Raw genomic sequence first — 12,328 nt, 5'->3', positions numbered from 1 at the left:
ACTGCATACAAAATGTTTGCTTTAACGCCATGTTAACCGAGCCTTAGGCCTGCATTGCTCATAGTTTTGTGTCTGACAAGAGACTTTAAAACAAAAATGGCCAAGGTTTTATGTTTGAATTTTACAAAGTAAAGCACAATGGTCAATGGAAAATCAGCGTTCGCATGAACATGTGTTTGATTGCGTTACGGTGTGCATGCAATCTTTGCGTACAGATCTGTACATACTATATTTTACCACTCGATTGCTAGGGCGCATAAATGCAAGCGCGCGCAACTAGTTTTATATTACATAGGATTTTTGGTCACACAATGCGGCTTCAGAAATAATGCTAATGTTACAGTACCGTAACATAATGTCCGCATATTTCTTAATGGTTTATTATTTTGATGTATTTGGGACTCATATTTAATTATCCCATAGGAGCGATGTCGTACGAGGAAGAGGAGTACAGCTTCCAAAAGAATGTGGGTGCACCCAATTCTTCAAGAGCGTGTGGACAAGGGCCACTTCAATCTTCTTTACCAGGATTTAAGGAAGTAAGATATAGTAGGGCAAATTATGTTCTTTGTGACTCAGTGAGGCACACATTTTGTTTAAATTTGTTTTGTTGTTTATTGTAATCATGTTCAATACTTTACCTGTTAATTTTTTTTTTTATTCTTGTTTCAGGTATCCTGAGAAATGTGTCCACTTCTGCCGGCTGACAATACCAGCATTTGATCGCCTACTCGACCTTCTTTCACCCGAGTTAAATTATCAAGAAACAGTCATGCGAAGACCCATCTCTGCTGAGGAAAGGCTGCTCATCACCTTGCGGTAATTTTTTTTCACATAACCCCTCTAAAGATCCCATCAAACATCAAGCAGATGAACGCAAAAGATTTTCCCAAAACAAAAAATTTAAAAAAAAATTCAGACATGGCAATGTATCTGAAGTATTGCCGTCTACTTTTCGGTTAAAACATCGAGGTGCTTGCATCCAAACCAAGGAAGGTTTCAAAGTGGCAAAAAAATAAAAACAGCACTACACACTACAGGGGAAAAATAGAGTGTCTTTATTTTACATGTATTTCATCAATACATATGTAGACATGCAGGACGTTAGAGGAATGCTAGGGGAGGGAGGTGCTGGACAACGGGTGTTTCTACTCGATTAAACTCGCTTCCACGGGTAAAGGACAGGTAGAAGTGATACATAGCGAAAAGGCCATTCCAATAACGTCCTGCATGCATATTATCCTTTATTTGTATTTCGATGCTTTACTTACATTTTCCTTTCCTTTTTTTACAGGTTTTTGGCCACAGGAGAGAGCTACACATCACTGCACCTACAATTTAGGGTTGGTAAATCCACCATCTCTCAAATTGTGAGGTGTACATGTGCCGTCATCTGGCAGAAGTTGCAGCCCATCGTCATGCCATCGCCGACCGAGGAGACTTGGCTGCAGGTCGCAGCTGGCTTTCAGTCTGTGGCCAATTTCCCAAACTACATAGGTGCAGTTGACAGAAAACATGTGAGAGTGCTGAAGCCACCACGATCAGGATCACGCTTCTTTAATTATTAGAAGTATTTCTCAGTGGTTCTGATGGCGGTGGCTGATGCACATTACAAATTTGTTGTCATCGACGTTGGTGCCTATGGTAGTACTGGGGATTCTCGGGTGTTGCGATCATCTCAGATCGGAATGCAAATTCTTCAAGGTGGCGGAACGCTTCCACCCCCAAGACCTTTGCCGGGTTCCACACTTCCAGTGCCCTTTGTGATGGTATTGGATGAGGCGTTTCCCTTAAAGATCAACCTGCTGCGCCCATACCCACGAAGGACACTGGATGACCGGCGGAGGATTTTTAATTATCGGCTGAGCCGTGCACGAAGATATGTGGAATGCACCTTTGGGATCCTGTGTAGTCAGTGGCGGATCTTTCACACTGCCATCCAGTTAGAGACTGACACTGTTGACACTGTAATTAATGCGTGCTGTGTACTCCACAACTACTTTCGAGAATACAGAAAAGAGGTAGATGAGGAGTCACAGCTGTCTGAATTAGTTGCAGTTGAAACCTCGGGTCAGGGAAGGCTTTCAAACTCGGGTGTGCGTGTGCGAGAAACATTCACTGACTACTTCATGAGTCCTGAAGGTGCCGTGCACTGGCAATACTCCAGTGTCAGTGTTGAGCAGCCTGAACAGCTGAGAAGAAATGATAAGTAATCCCAAGCAAGCAAGTAGCGTGCTGATAAAAACTTTTGGACAAAATGCTAAAAATTAATAAATTTTTTGGCTGGTCAACAATAAATCGGGTCTCTGCGAACATCTATTCTTTACACACCACCATTACCCACTACACTCAATTTTCACAACATATCTACTATTATTTGTTAAAATTTTTAACATATAGCCCATGGTGCGCTACTTTCCAAAAGGTAACATACCAAATATCACTACAGTACACAAAGGAGGCAGTTGTTTGGGGTGTCACAGCAGCACATTGGTTGGTTGAGCTGGGAGCTCCAATAGTGGTGAGGAGGCAGCGTGTAGTGAGCAGTGTTTATCTGTTTCTGTTTTTTACATTGATTACAGTGTGTTTAGTCTTTGGCACCAAAAAATATTCACACACACACTGAGTCTTGAAACTGTTTTTTTTTATATAAACAGTATCTAAATTGTGAAAAACACATATAAAAACACTGTATGAAACATACTTCAACAGAACGACAAACATTGTCGGAATAAATTTTACCCTGTCAACAGGACAGGCAAGGTGTCTGGTGGCTACGGAGGTTTTTTGACCAGACAACTTGGCTGGTATCTAAAGTGTCGAAAGCACATATAAAAACACTGTATGAAACATACTTAAAATGAACGACAAACATTGTCGGAATAAATTTTATCCTGTCAACAGGACAGGCAAGTTGTCTGGTGGCAACGGGGGTTTTTTGACCAGACAACTTGGTCGGTGATTAACCAAACCTCAAAATTGATGATAGTGTGGATCATAGCTATACGATGGATATAAGTTTTGAGACAACACCTGACTCATTGGAGAGTTTCCATGTTGACCACTACTTTGTGATGAATTTTGGTGGCCAAAAACAAATGAATCAGGATGGTCAGGACGTAAGGATGGCACCTGACCAAACCGCTGCGAAGCAGTTGATGCAGGTGGTGGTGGAGGCACACAGCGGGGATTAAAAAGGTTCATAATCCCACTGATTATGTCATTTGCCGGTGGTAGATTTGATGGTGTGTCAACAGACATTATAAGTACATTTACAGCAGACATTATAAGATTCCGTCAGTCCCGTGGCATGGACCTCAGGCGGCTGGCTATGTTTAAACCAAAAGTGTCTATGTCATCCTGATGTCTTACATTATCAATAAGACTGAGGGTTCGGCTAGTGAGTTCAATTGCACTCAGTCTCAGTTGTTGTCCCTTTTTTTGTTGCCGCCCTAGTCGATGCCAGGGAACGGACAGAACCTGCCCGCATCCAAGTGCGCCTTGACACACCACCAGCTGAGCTACTGGTAGTGACAGGTGCAGGAGCAGCAGACGCCAAAGTCCCGTCAGAGGACACACTGGTGTCCAATAAAGAATCACAACCAGCTGCTTCAGCTGCCATGGAGGATATCACTGAAGAGGGCCTGTCATCCTGAGGAGCTGGAGAGGAAGACATGTCAAAGTCCTGGACCTCCTCGGCCAGACCAGTTTCCGGGCTTTTCTGTCCAGGGGCTGTTGACGGGCCGGAACTTATATTTCCATCCATTCTGTTGAAGGAAGAAACACAAAATTATACCAAAACTAAAAAGTCAAAGTTTATAACTAGGTAAAAATAAAATATATATAATATGTAAAAAGCTGAACTCGGGTATGACATGAGATTTTATGGAAATTTTTTTGAGCTTAAAGTCCACCTCTCGGCTTATAAAAAAGTGATCTAACATAGTTTGCAGCATATGGGGACATAGTCTATGGCCTAGCATATTGGGGAATAATCTATGGAGCATGTTATGGAGCCATAACAAGGATCATTACATTGGGCATATTATTATCTTTACCATCTTATGGGGCCATTTTTAAACTTTGTGCTGAAATATATGGCCTATTTTTGGTATGGAGCATGTTATGTTCACCTCTTGAAGTGTATGTTGCGTTATATGTGGATCCAGAATTAATATTGATATGCAATATGCTTAATAATAAAATTATTAAACATCATCACATCTCACAAACATAACAGCATACTATCCCGAATATCAAACAATGTCCAGTCGTCATCCAATTATCGTGACGTTAGCCAGACACTACCCCAGTAATCAAGGCGCTAATTACCTCCGCACATTCCTGCTGGTTAAAATGAACTGCAGCTGATCAGCATATGGAACCTTCTTTCTAGGAGGTGAACTTCCACTTGGTGTCTTCATTGACTTGACCAGCCTGTCCGTTATTGAGCGCCATCGATTTTTCACATCATCCACTGCAATAAAATCAAAGAAAAACATTAATGTGTTTTCACAAATTACAGGCCAAATTTTAAATAGAACTCATAACACAAACTTACTAATCTGTTTTTGTCCCGCTCTTGGAAGGTCCGGCCACCGCGGATATATTTCGGTGACAATTGCTGGCCAAGCATCCCTTTTATTGTAGGATCCCTTGTATGCCGCACTGGCACGGTCCCACACTTCAGGATGTTTCTCTATCTAAAAAATGAATAATCCATGTTAATAACTGTTATTTAAAAAGAATTTAAAAGCAAAAAGTCCGTTTTGTCTCTATAATTTGGTCAACACATGTAGAGATATATCCACACTGAAACTCACACACCAAACCAATGTCGATATGTTTGAATCCTGCTAGACCTTCACCCAAAAAACCAAAAGCAACCCTATACGGCTCTTTCAACATAATGTCCGTCACCACTCGAACCACGTGTAACCATTTGAACGCAAATGAGCTGGGATTCAGAGCAAGAAGCATGTTTCAATTCTCATCTTATGTCACTATACGTGAAGCCTTGGGCTATCCCTTTTTCCTCACATTATAACCAACCGTCCTCGACATGACCCTAGGCCTAACACAATGCCAAACCCCACACCCTCTTCATGTCCCCTGGCCTAACAAGGCATACGCCAAGGGTAAACCTTGGCCTACGCTTTCCCTAACACCACCCCAATTCCTAGTCCTAAACATAACCATCAACATTATAATAGGCCTAACAATATACATAACCCTATGCACATGCCTAAGGCTATTTTCACACTAGCGCCTTGTATCGCTGGGGTTCATGCGCAATAGAATATATAATAATGCTGCATACGCTCTTCCATTTTGGGTTCTAGATGCATGAGTTTATACCATTCTATAGCCATGTTCATGCATGGTATTTCAAAAGCAGAAGTACACATGGCCATCCACGCTACTGTGTGTATTTGGCGCATAAAGGCGCATTTGTTTTGTTTATCACAGGTCACATGGAGGAAAAATAATACAGGACTATGGGATGGCGGATATGTATATGGGCACGGGACTATGGGATGGAGGATGTGTGATGGGTATATGGGCACGGGACTATGAGATGGCGGATATGTATGATGGGTATATGGGCATGGGACTGTGGGATGGTGGATATGTATGATGGGTATATGGGCACGGGACTATGAGATGGCGGATATGTATGATGGGTATATGGGCATGGGACTGTGGGATGGAGAATATGTATGATGGGTATATGGGCATGGGACTGTGGGATGGTGGATATGTATGATGGGTATATGGGCACGGGACTATGGGATGGTGGATATGTATGATGGGTATATGGGGATGGTACTATGAGATGAAGGATATGTATGATGGGTATATGGGCACAGGACTATGGGATGGAGGATATGTATGATGGGTATATGGGCACGGGACTATGGGATGGAGGATATGTATGATGGGTATATGGGCACGGGACTATGGGATGGAGGATATGTATGATGGGTATATGGGCACGGGACTATGAGATGGCGGATATGTATGATGGGTATATGGGCATGGGACTGTGGGATGGAGAATATGTATGATGGGTATATGGGCATGGGACTGTGGGATGGTGGATATGTATGATGGGTATATGGGCACGGGACTATGGGATGGTGGATATGTATGATGGCTATATGGGGATGGTACTATGAGATGAAGGATATGTATGATGGGTATATGGGCACAGGACTATGGGATGGAGGATATGTATGATGGGTATATGGGCACGGGACTATGGGATGGAGGATATGTATGATGGGTATATGGGCATGGGACTATGGGATGGAGGATGTGTGATGGGTATATGGTCATGGGACTATGGGATGGAGGATATGTATGATGGTTATATGGGCATGGGACTATGGGATGGAGGATGTGTGATGGGTATATGGGCACTGGACTATGGGATGGCGGATATGTATGATCATAGAATCATAGAATCGTAGAGTTGGAAGGGACCTCCTGGGCCATCTGGTCCAACCCCCTGCTCAAAGCAGGATTCGCTAAATCATCCCAGTTAGATGTCTGTCCAGCCTCTGTTTGAAGACTTCCATTGAAGGAGAACTCACCACTTCTCGTGGCAGCCTGTTCCACTCATTGATCACTCTAACTGTCAAAAAGTTTTTTCTAATATCTAATCTGTGTCTCCTCCCATTCAGCTTCATCCCATTGCTTCTAGTCTTTCCTTTTGCAAATGAGAATAAAGTTGATCCTTCTACAATGTGACAGCCCTTTAGATATTTGTAGACAGCTATTAAGTCTCCTCTCAGTCTTCTCTTTTGCAAACTAAACATTCCCAAATCCTGCAACCTTTCCTCATAAGACAGGGTTTGCAGACCGGTCACCATTCTGGTCGCTCTTTTCTGAACTTGCTCCAGTTTGTTGATGTCTTTTTTAAAATGTGGTGCCCAAAATTGGACACAATATTCCAAATGAGGTCTGACCAAAGAGGAGTAGAGGGAAATAATTACTTCACGTGATCTAGACTGTATGCTTCTGTTAATACATCCTAGAATTGCATTTGCCTTTTTTGCTGCTGCATCACACTGTTGACTCATATTCAGTCTGCGATCTATTAGTATACCCAAGTCTTTTTCACATGTGCTGTCACTTAGCCCTATTCCTCCCATTCTATATATGCTTTTTTCATTTTTATTGCCCAGATGTAGTACTTTGCATTTCTCCCTGTTAAAAACCATTCTGTTAGTTGCTGCCCACTTCTCCAGTTTATTTAAATCTTTTTGAATCCTCTCTCTCTCTTCTCTAGTATTAGCTATCCCTCCTAGCTTTGTGTCATCAGCAAATTTAATCAGTTTACCCTCAATTCCTTCATCTAAATCGTTATATGATGGTTATATGGGCACTGGACTATGGGATGGAGGATATGTATGATGGGTATATGGGCACTGGACTATGGGATGGAGGGTGTGTGATGGGTATATGGGCACTGGACTATGGGATGGAGGATATGTATGACGGGTATATGGGCATGGGACTATGGGATGTCGGATATGTATGATGGGTATATGGGCATGGGACTATGGGATGGAGGATATGTATGATGGGTATATGGGCATGGGACTATGGGATGGAGGATGTGTGATGGGTATATGGACACGGGACTATGGGATGGAGGATGTGTATGATGGGTATATGGGCACGGGACTATGGGATGATGGATATGTATATGGGCACGGGACTATGGGATGGAGGATATGTATGATGGGTATATAGACACGGGACTATGGGATGGAGGATATGTATGATGGATATATGGGCATGGGACTATGAGGTGAAGGATGTGTGATGGGTATATGGGCACTCGACTATGGGATGGCGAATATGTATGATGGGTATATGGGCATGGGACTATGGGATGAAGAATATGTATGATGGTTATATGGGCATGGGACTATGGGATGGAAGATGTGTGATGGGTATATGGGCACTCGACTATGGGATCGTGGATATGTATGATGGGTATATGGGCACGGGACTATGGGATGGAGGATAATTATAATTTGCTATAACTAACCACAGTTAGTTACTATGCCCAGGCAGCGCCGGGCTCTTCAGCTAGTTTTATATATTATTCGTTTTTATTTTTTTTATTTAGAAGTTTGGGTGTCAATTTCTGTAAATAATCTGGAAAAAAAATGGCGTGGGCTCCCACGCAATTTTTTCCACCAGAGAGGGAAAGCAGGTGAGTGACAGCAGATTTATATAGCCTAATAAGGGACCATTTTTTTTGGCCCCTCCCCAGCTAAAAAAATCTGCCCCCAGACACCCCATAAATGGCACATCTGTGAGATGCGCCTTTTATGGAACTTAACCCTCTCTCATCCCACAGCCATCGTGCAGTGGCATATGGGGTAATAAGGGGTTAATGTCACATTGCAATTGGAATGTGACATCCCATAGTTCAGAAGGCTGAACTTTTAAATTCCTATTTTGTATCTGTTTTCTCTCAGAAAGGAAATGTAACATCAACTGTTATTCACTGTCCTATTAAGGGAATAGAAGAATCCAGGATATCTATAAACAGAAAGATAGTGAGGAAACACTTAGCTAGCCTAAATGAATTCAAGTCTCCAGGTCCAGATGAATTACACCCCAGAGTACTGAAGGAGATAGCAGAAGAAATTTTTGAACCCCTCTCTATAATCTTTGAAAATTCTTGGAGAACAGGAGAAGTGCCAGAAGACTGGAGAAGAGCAAATGTTGTTCCTATCTTCAAAAAGGGGAAGAAGGTGGACCCAGGTAACTATAGGCCGGTGAGTCTGACTTCTATACCAGGAAAGATCTTTGAACAAATTATTAAACAACATGTATGTCAATACCTGGATAAGAATGAAGTGATTAAACAGAGTCAGCATGGGTTTGTAACTAATAAGTCATGTCAGACTAACTTAATTTCCTTCTATGACGGTATCACTGATTGGGTGGATCAAGGAAATGCTGTAGATATAGTATATAGATATAGTATATCTTGACTTCAGCAAAGCATTTGACAAAGTCTCTCATACAATCCTTATTGAAAAAATGATTAAGTATGGAATGGACAAGGCAACTGTTAGGTGGATTCATAACTGGCTTAGTGATCGGACCCAAAGAGTGGTCGTAAATGGCTGCACATCCAGTTGGAAGAATGTCTCAAGTGGGGTACCACAGGGCTCTGTCCTGGGCCCTGTATTGTTCAACATCTTTATCAACGATTTAGATGAAGGAATTGAGGGTAAACTGATTAAATTTGCTAATGACACAAAGCTAGGAGGGATAGCTAATACTAGAGAAGAGAGAGAGAGGATTCAAAAAGATTTAAATAAACTGGAGAAGTGGGCAGCAACTAACAGAATGGTTTTTAACAGGGAGAAATGCAAAGTACTACATCTGGGCAATAAAAATGGAAAAAGCATATATAGAATGGGAGGAATAGGGCTAAGTGACAGCACATGTGAAAAAGACTTGGGTATACTAATAGATCACAGACTGAATATGAGTCAACAGTGTGATGCAGCAGCAAAAAAGGCAAATGCAATTCTAGGATGTATTAACAGAAGCATACAGTCTAGATCACGTGAAGTCATTATTTCCCTCTACTCCTCTTTGGTCAGACCTCATCTGGAATATTGTGTCCAGTTTTGGGCACCACATTTTAAAAAAGACATCAACAAACTGGAGCAAGTTCAGAAAAGAGCGACCAGAATGGTGACCGGTCTGCAAACCCTGTCTTATGAGGAAAGGTTGCAGGATTTGGGAATGTTTAGTTTGCAAAAGAGAAGACTGAGAGGAGACTTAATAGCTGTCTACAAATATCTAAAGGGCTGTCACATTGTAGAAGGATCAACTTTATTCTCATTTGCACAAGGAAAGACTAGAAGCAATGGGATGAAACTGAATGGGAGGAGACACAGATTAGATATTAGAAAAAACTTTTTGACAGTTAGAGTGATCAATGAGTGGAACAGGCTGCCACGAGAAGTGGTGAGTTCTCCTTCAATGGAAGTCTTCAAACAGAGGCTGGACAGACATCTGACTGGGATGATTTATCGAATCCTGCTTTGAGCAGGGGGTTGGACCAGATGGCCCAGGAGGTCCCTTCCAACTCTACGATTCTATGATTCTATGATTCTAAGCCGGGTTAATAACAGATAGGCGTCAATCAGCCACCGATCCATTGTTAACCATATATCTTGAAAGGGTTAAAAAAATAAACAGACATTATTTTGAAATGTTTTTATTTAAATAAATACAACTTGTTTTTGACCATGTTTTATTGAACGCCCAATCCAAGATTTGAAGGGTTAAAAAAAAAAAAAATCCACCTCCATTGCTGATCTGAGATCTGCACAGGAGTGTGAGAAATTTTCCCACGCTCCTGAGTTCATCTCAGGACAACATGTTAGTCCGCGCATGCGCAGACCGGACCACCCGCGTTCACCCGAGCAGCGCGAGCTGACTTCGGGTGAAGTCGGTAAACAATGAACCGGGGTGCTTTACGGCCCCATTCATTGTAGCGGCGTCGGGAGTTTAGAGCGGCCACACTTAAAAAAAAAAAAAAAAAAAAAGGAAATTTTAGGGAAAGGCTGTTGGGGGAAAAAAATGATATATGTGGAAGAGGGGGGGAAACGGGAATTAAAAAGGCACATTTTAGTGGGGGCCCAAAACTCATATTGGCGGGGGGAATGGGGCAAAAAAAAATTTTTTTTATTCACAGCAGGAACAGCTCGATGGGAATACTGCTCCCATCGCACTGAGCCTGCTGGCACTACTGTATGGGAACAGACATAGGCCGATGGGCCTAGTAGTCCTATCGGCCTATGCCAGATAGCAGCAGTAGACACAGACGCCCCATTCACCACATCCACGCCATATACACCACACACAGACATCACGCACACACACTCACCACGCTTATCATGAAGGGGACATCTAGCTCCATCCTGTCTACCACTCCATGCCTGTAGCACCAGCCATGATACAGGAAGAAGGAAAGGATTGGGATGTCCTTCTTCCTGTATGGGATGGTCCTTGCATGGCATGATGGGGCATGATGGGAAGGGCTACATGTCATTTCCTGGCCGCATGCGGTATTTACCGCGAGAAATATGCCGAATGTATTAAAAAATGCGGTTTACATGCGATCCCATACAACCCTATGGAGCCGGAATTGCCGCTGATTCGCAAAATTAATGAGCATGCTGTGTTTTTTTCCGCGGTGAGATTCCGCCGCGGAAAAAAACGCAGCATTAGCACAGCAGAGCGGAATCCCAAAGGCTTGCATGGGATGCTTATTTTTAGTGATTTTGCGGCAGAAACGCGCGTGAAATAACGCCGCGGACACGCAAAAAAAGCGGATCGTGTGAACATACCCTTACACTCAACAGTACAAAAGGTACTGCATCAACCCAAGTATTGCCTTTGTCCAATAACATCTTGGCAATTCTGGATTTTATTGTTCTATTCATCCTTTCCACAATACCAGCAGACTGTGGATGGTAGGGTACATGAAGCTGTTGTCGTACCCCTAGAATAGCACAAACGGCTTGCATGATTTTTCCTGTAAAGTGACTTCCTCGATCAGAGGTGATCATTCTTGGGATCCCCCAAGTACAAAAGACATGATTAACTAATGCTCTAGCTGTAGACAAAGCATCATCTTTCCTGACAGGTAAAATTTCAACCCACTTAGAAAAAACATCTACTACAACCAATGCATACCTGAGACCATTTTTACCTGATGGTAACGGTCCAATGTAGTCGATCTGTAACGTAGACCATGGACCATCTGCAGGTGCGATTCGGAGTAGTGGCGGTTTCTGTCCTTTTGGTCTTGGATTAATTTGGGCACAAATGAGACATGATTGAACAACACTTTGCACTGTCTCTTCCATCTTTTCCCAGTAAAATTTCTCTCTGAGAATGCCTAACAATTTTTGTTGGCCCAAATGACCCAAACTTTCATGATTATATTTTGTGAACTCAACCTGTAGATGTCTTGGGACAACAGGACGCAACTCCCCGTTTAAGTCATGACACAAAACCCCGTTTTCACAAACAAAGGGAGGTTTTGGATCAACCCGGGAAGCAACAAGAGATGAGTCTTTTTCTTGTTCTTCCGCAAAAGAAGGGATATGCGTGTCTGTTCTTTGAACTGCTGAAACCTCGAGAGGTTCAGGTTCAAACACCTCTTCTCCTGTCAGGGCTGCCTCTTTGGCTAGCATATCTGCGGTTGCATTTCCAACAGATAATTCATCATCAGATGTTTTATGGGCCGGAACCTTGACAATAGCAAAACCAT

General features: G+C 42.6%; 2 protein-coding genes across 2 annotated transcripts; one reads left to right on the top strand and one right to left on the bottom strand.

Annotated features, from left to right (window-relative positions):
* Nucleotides 1-328: 328 nt before the first annotated feature.
* On the top strand, nt 329-2,248 carry LOC141082214 (uncharacterized). Its single transcript, XM_073566164.1, has 3 exons — nt 329-539; nt 673-819; nt 1,295-2,248. The coding sequence occupies exons 1-3, from the start codon at nt 466-468 to the stop codon at nt 1,566-1,568; spliced, it is 495 nt and encodes a 164-aa protein (XP_073422265.1). The 5' UTR covers nt 329-465; the 3' UTR covers nt 1,569-2,248.
* Nucleotides 2,249-2,623: 375 nt separating this feature from the next.
* On the bottom strand, nt 2,624-12,089 carry LOC141082261 (uncharacterized). The gene is made up of 4 exons (XM_073566199.1): nt 11,765-12,089; nt 4,562-4,703; nt 4,333-4,477; nt 2,624-3,767 (listed from the first exon to the last, which is right to left on the bottom strand). The coding sequence occupies exons 1-4, from the start codon at nt 11,813-11,815 to the stop codon at nt 3,407-3,409; spliced, it is 699 nt and encodes a 232-aa protein (XP_073422300.1). The 5' UTR covers nt 11,816-12,089; the 3' UTR covers nt 2,624-3,406.
* Between the last annotated feature and the right edge of the window lie 239 nt (nt 12,090-12,328).

Source organism: Dendrobates tinctorius, unplaced genomic scaffold (assembly GCF_039654945.1).
Source record: "Dendrobates tinctorius isolate UK_male_01 unplaced genomic scaffold, ASM3965494v1 ptg000017l, whole genome shotgun sequence".
NCBI lineage: Eukaryota > Metazoa > Chordata > Amphibia > Anura > Dendrobatidae > Dendrobates > Dendrobates tinctorius.
Note: the sequence above shows the minus strand (reverse complement) of the source record. Positions and strands in the feature narration are given on the sequence as shown.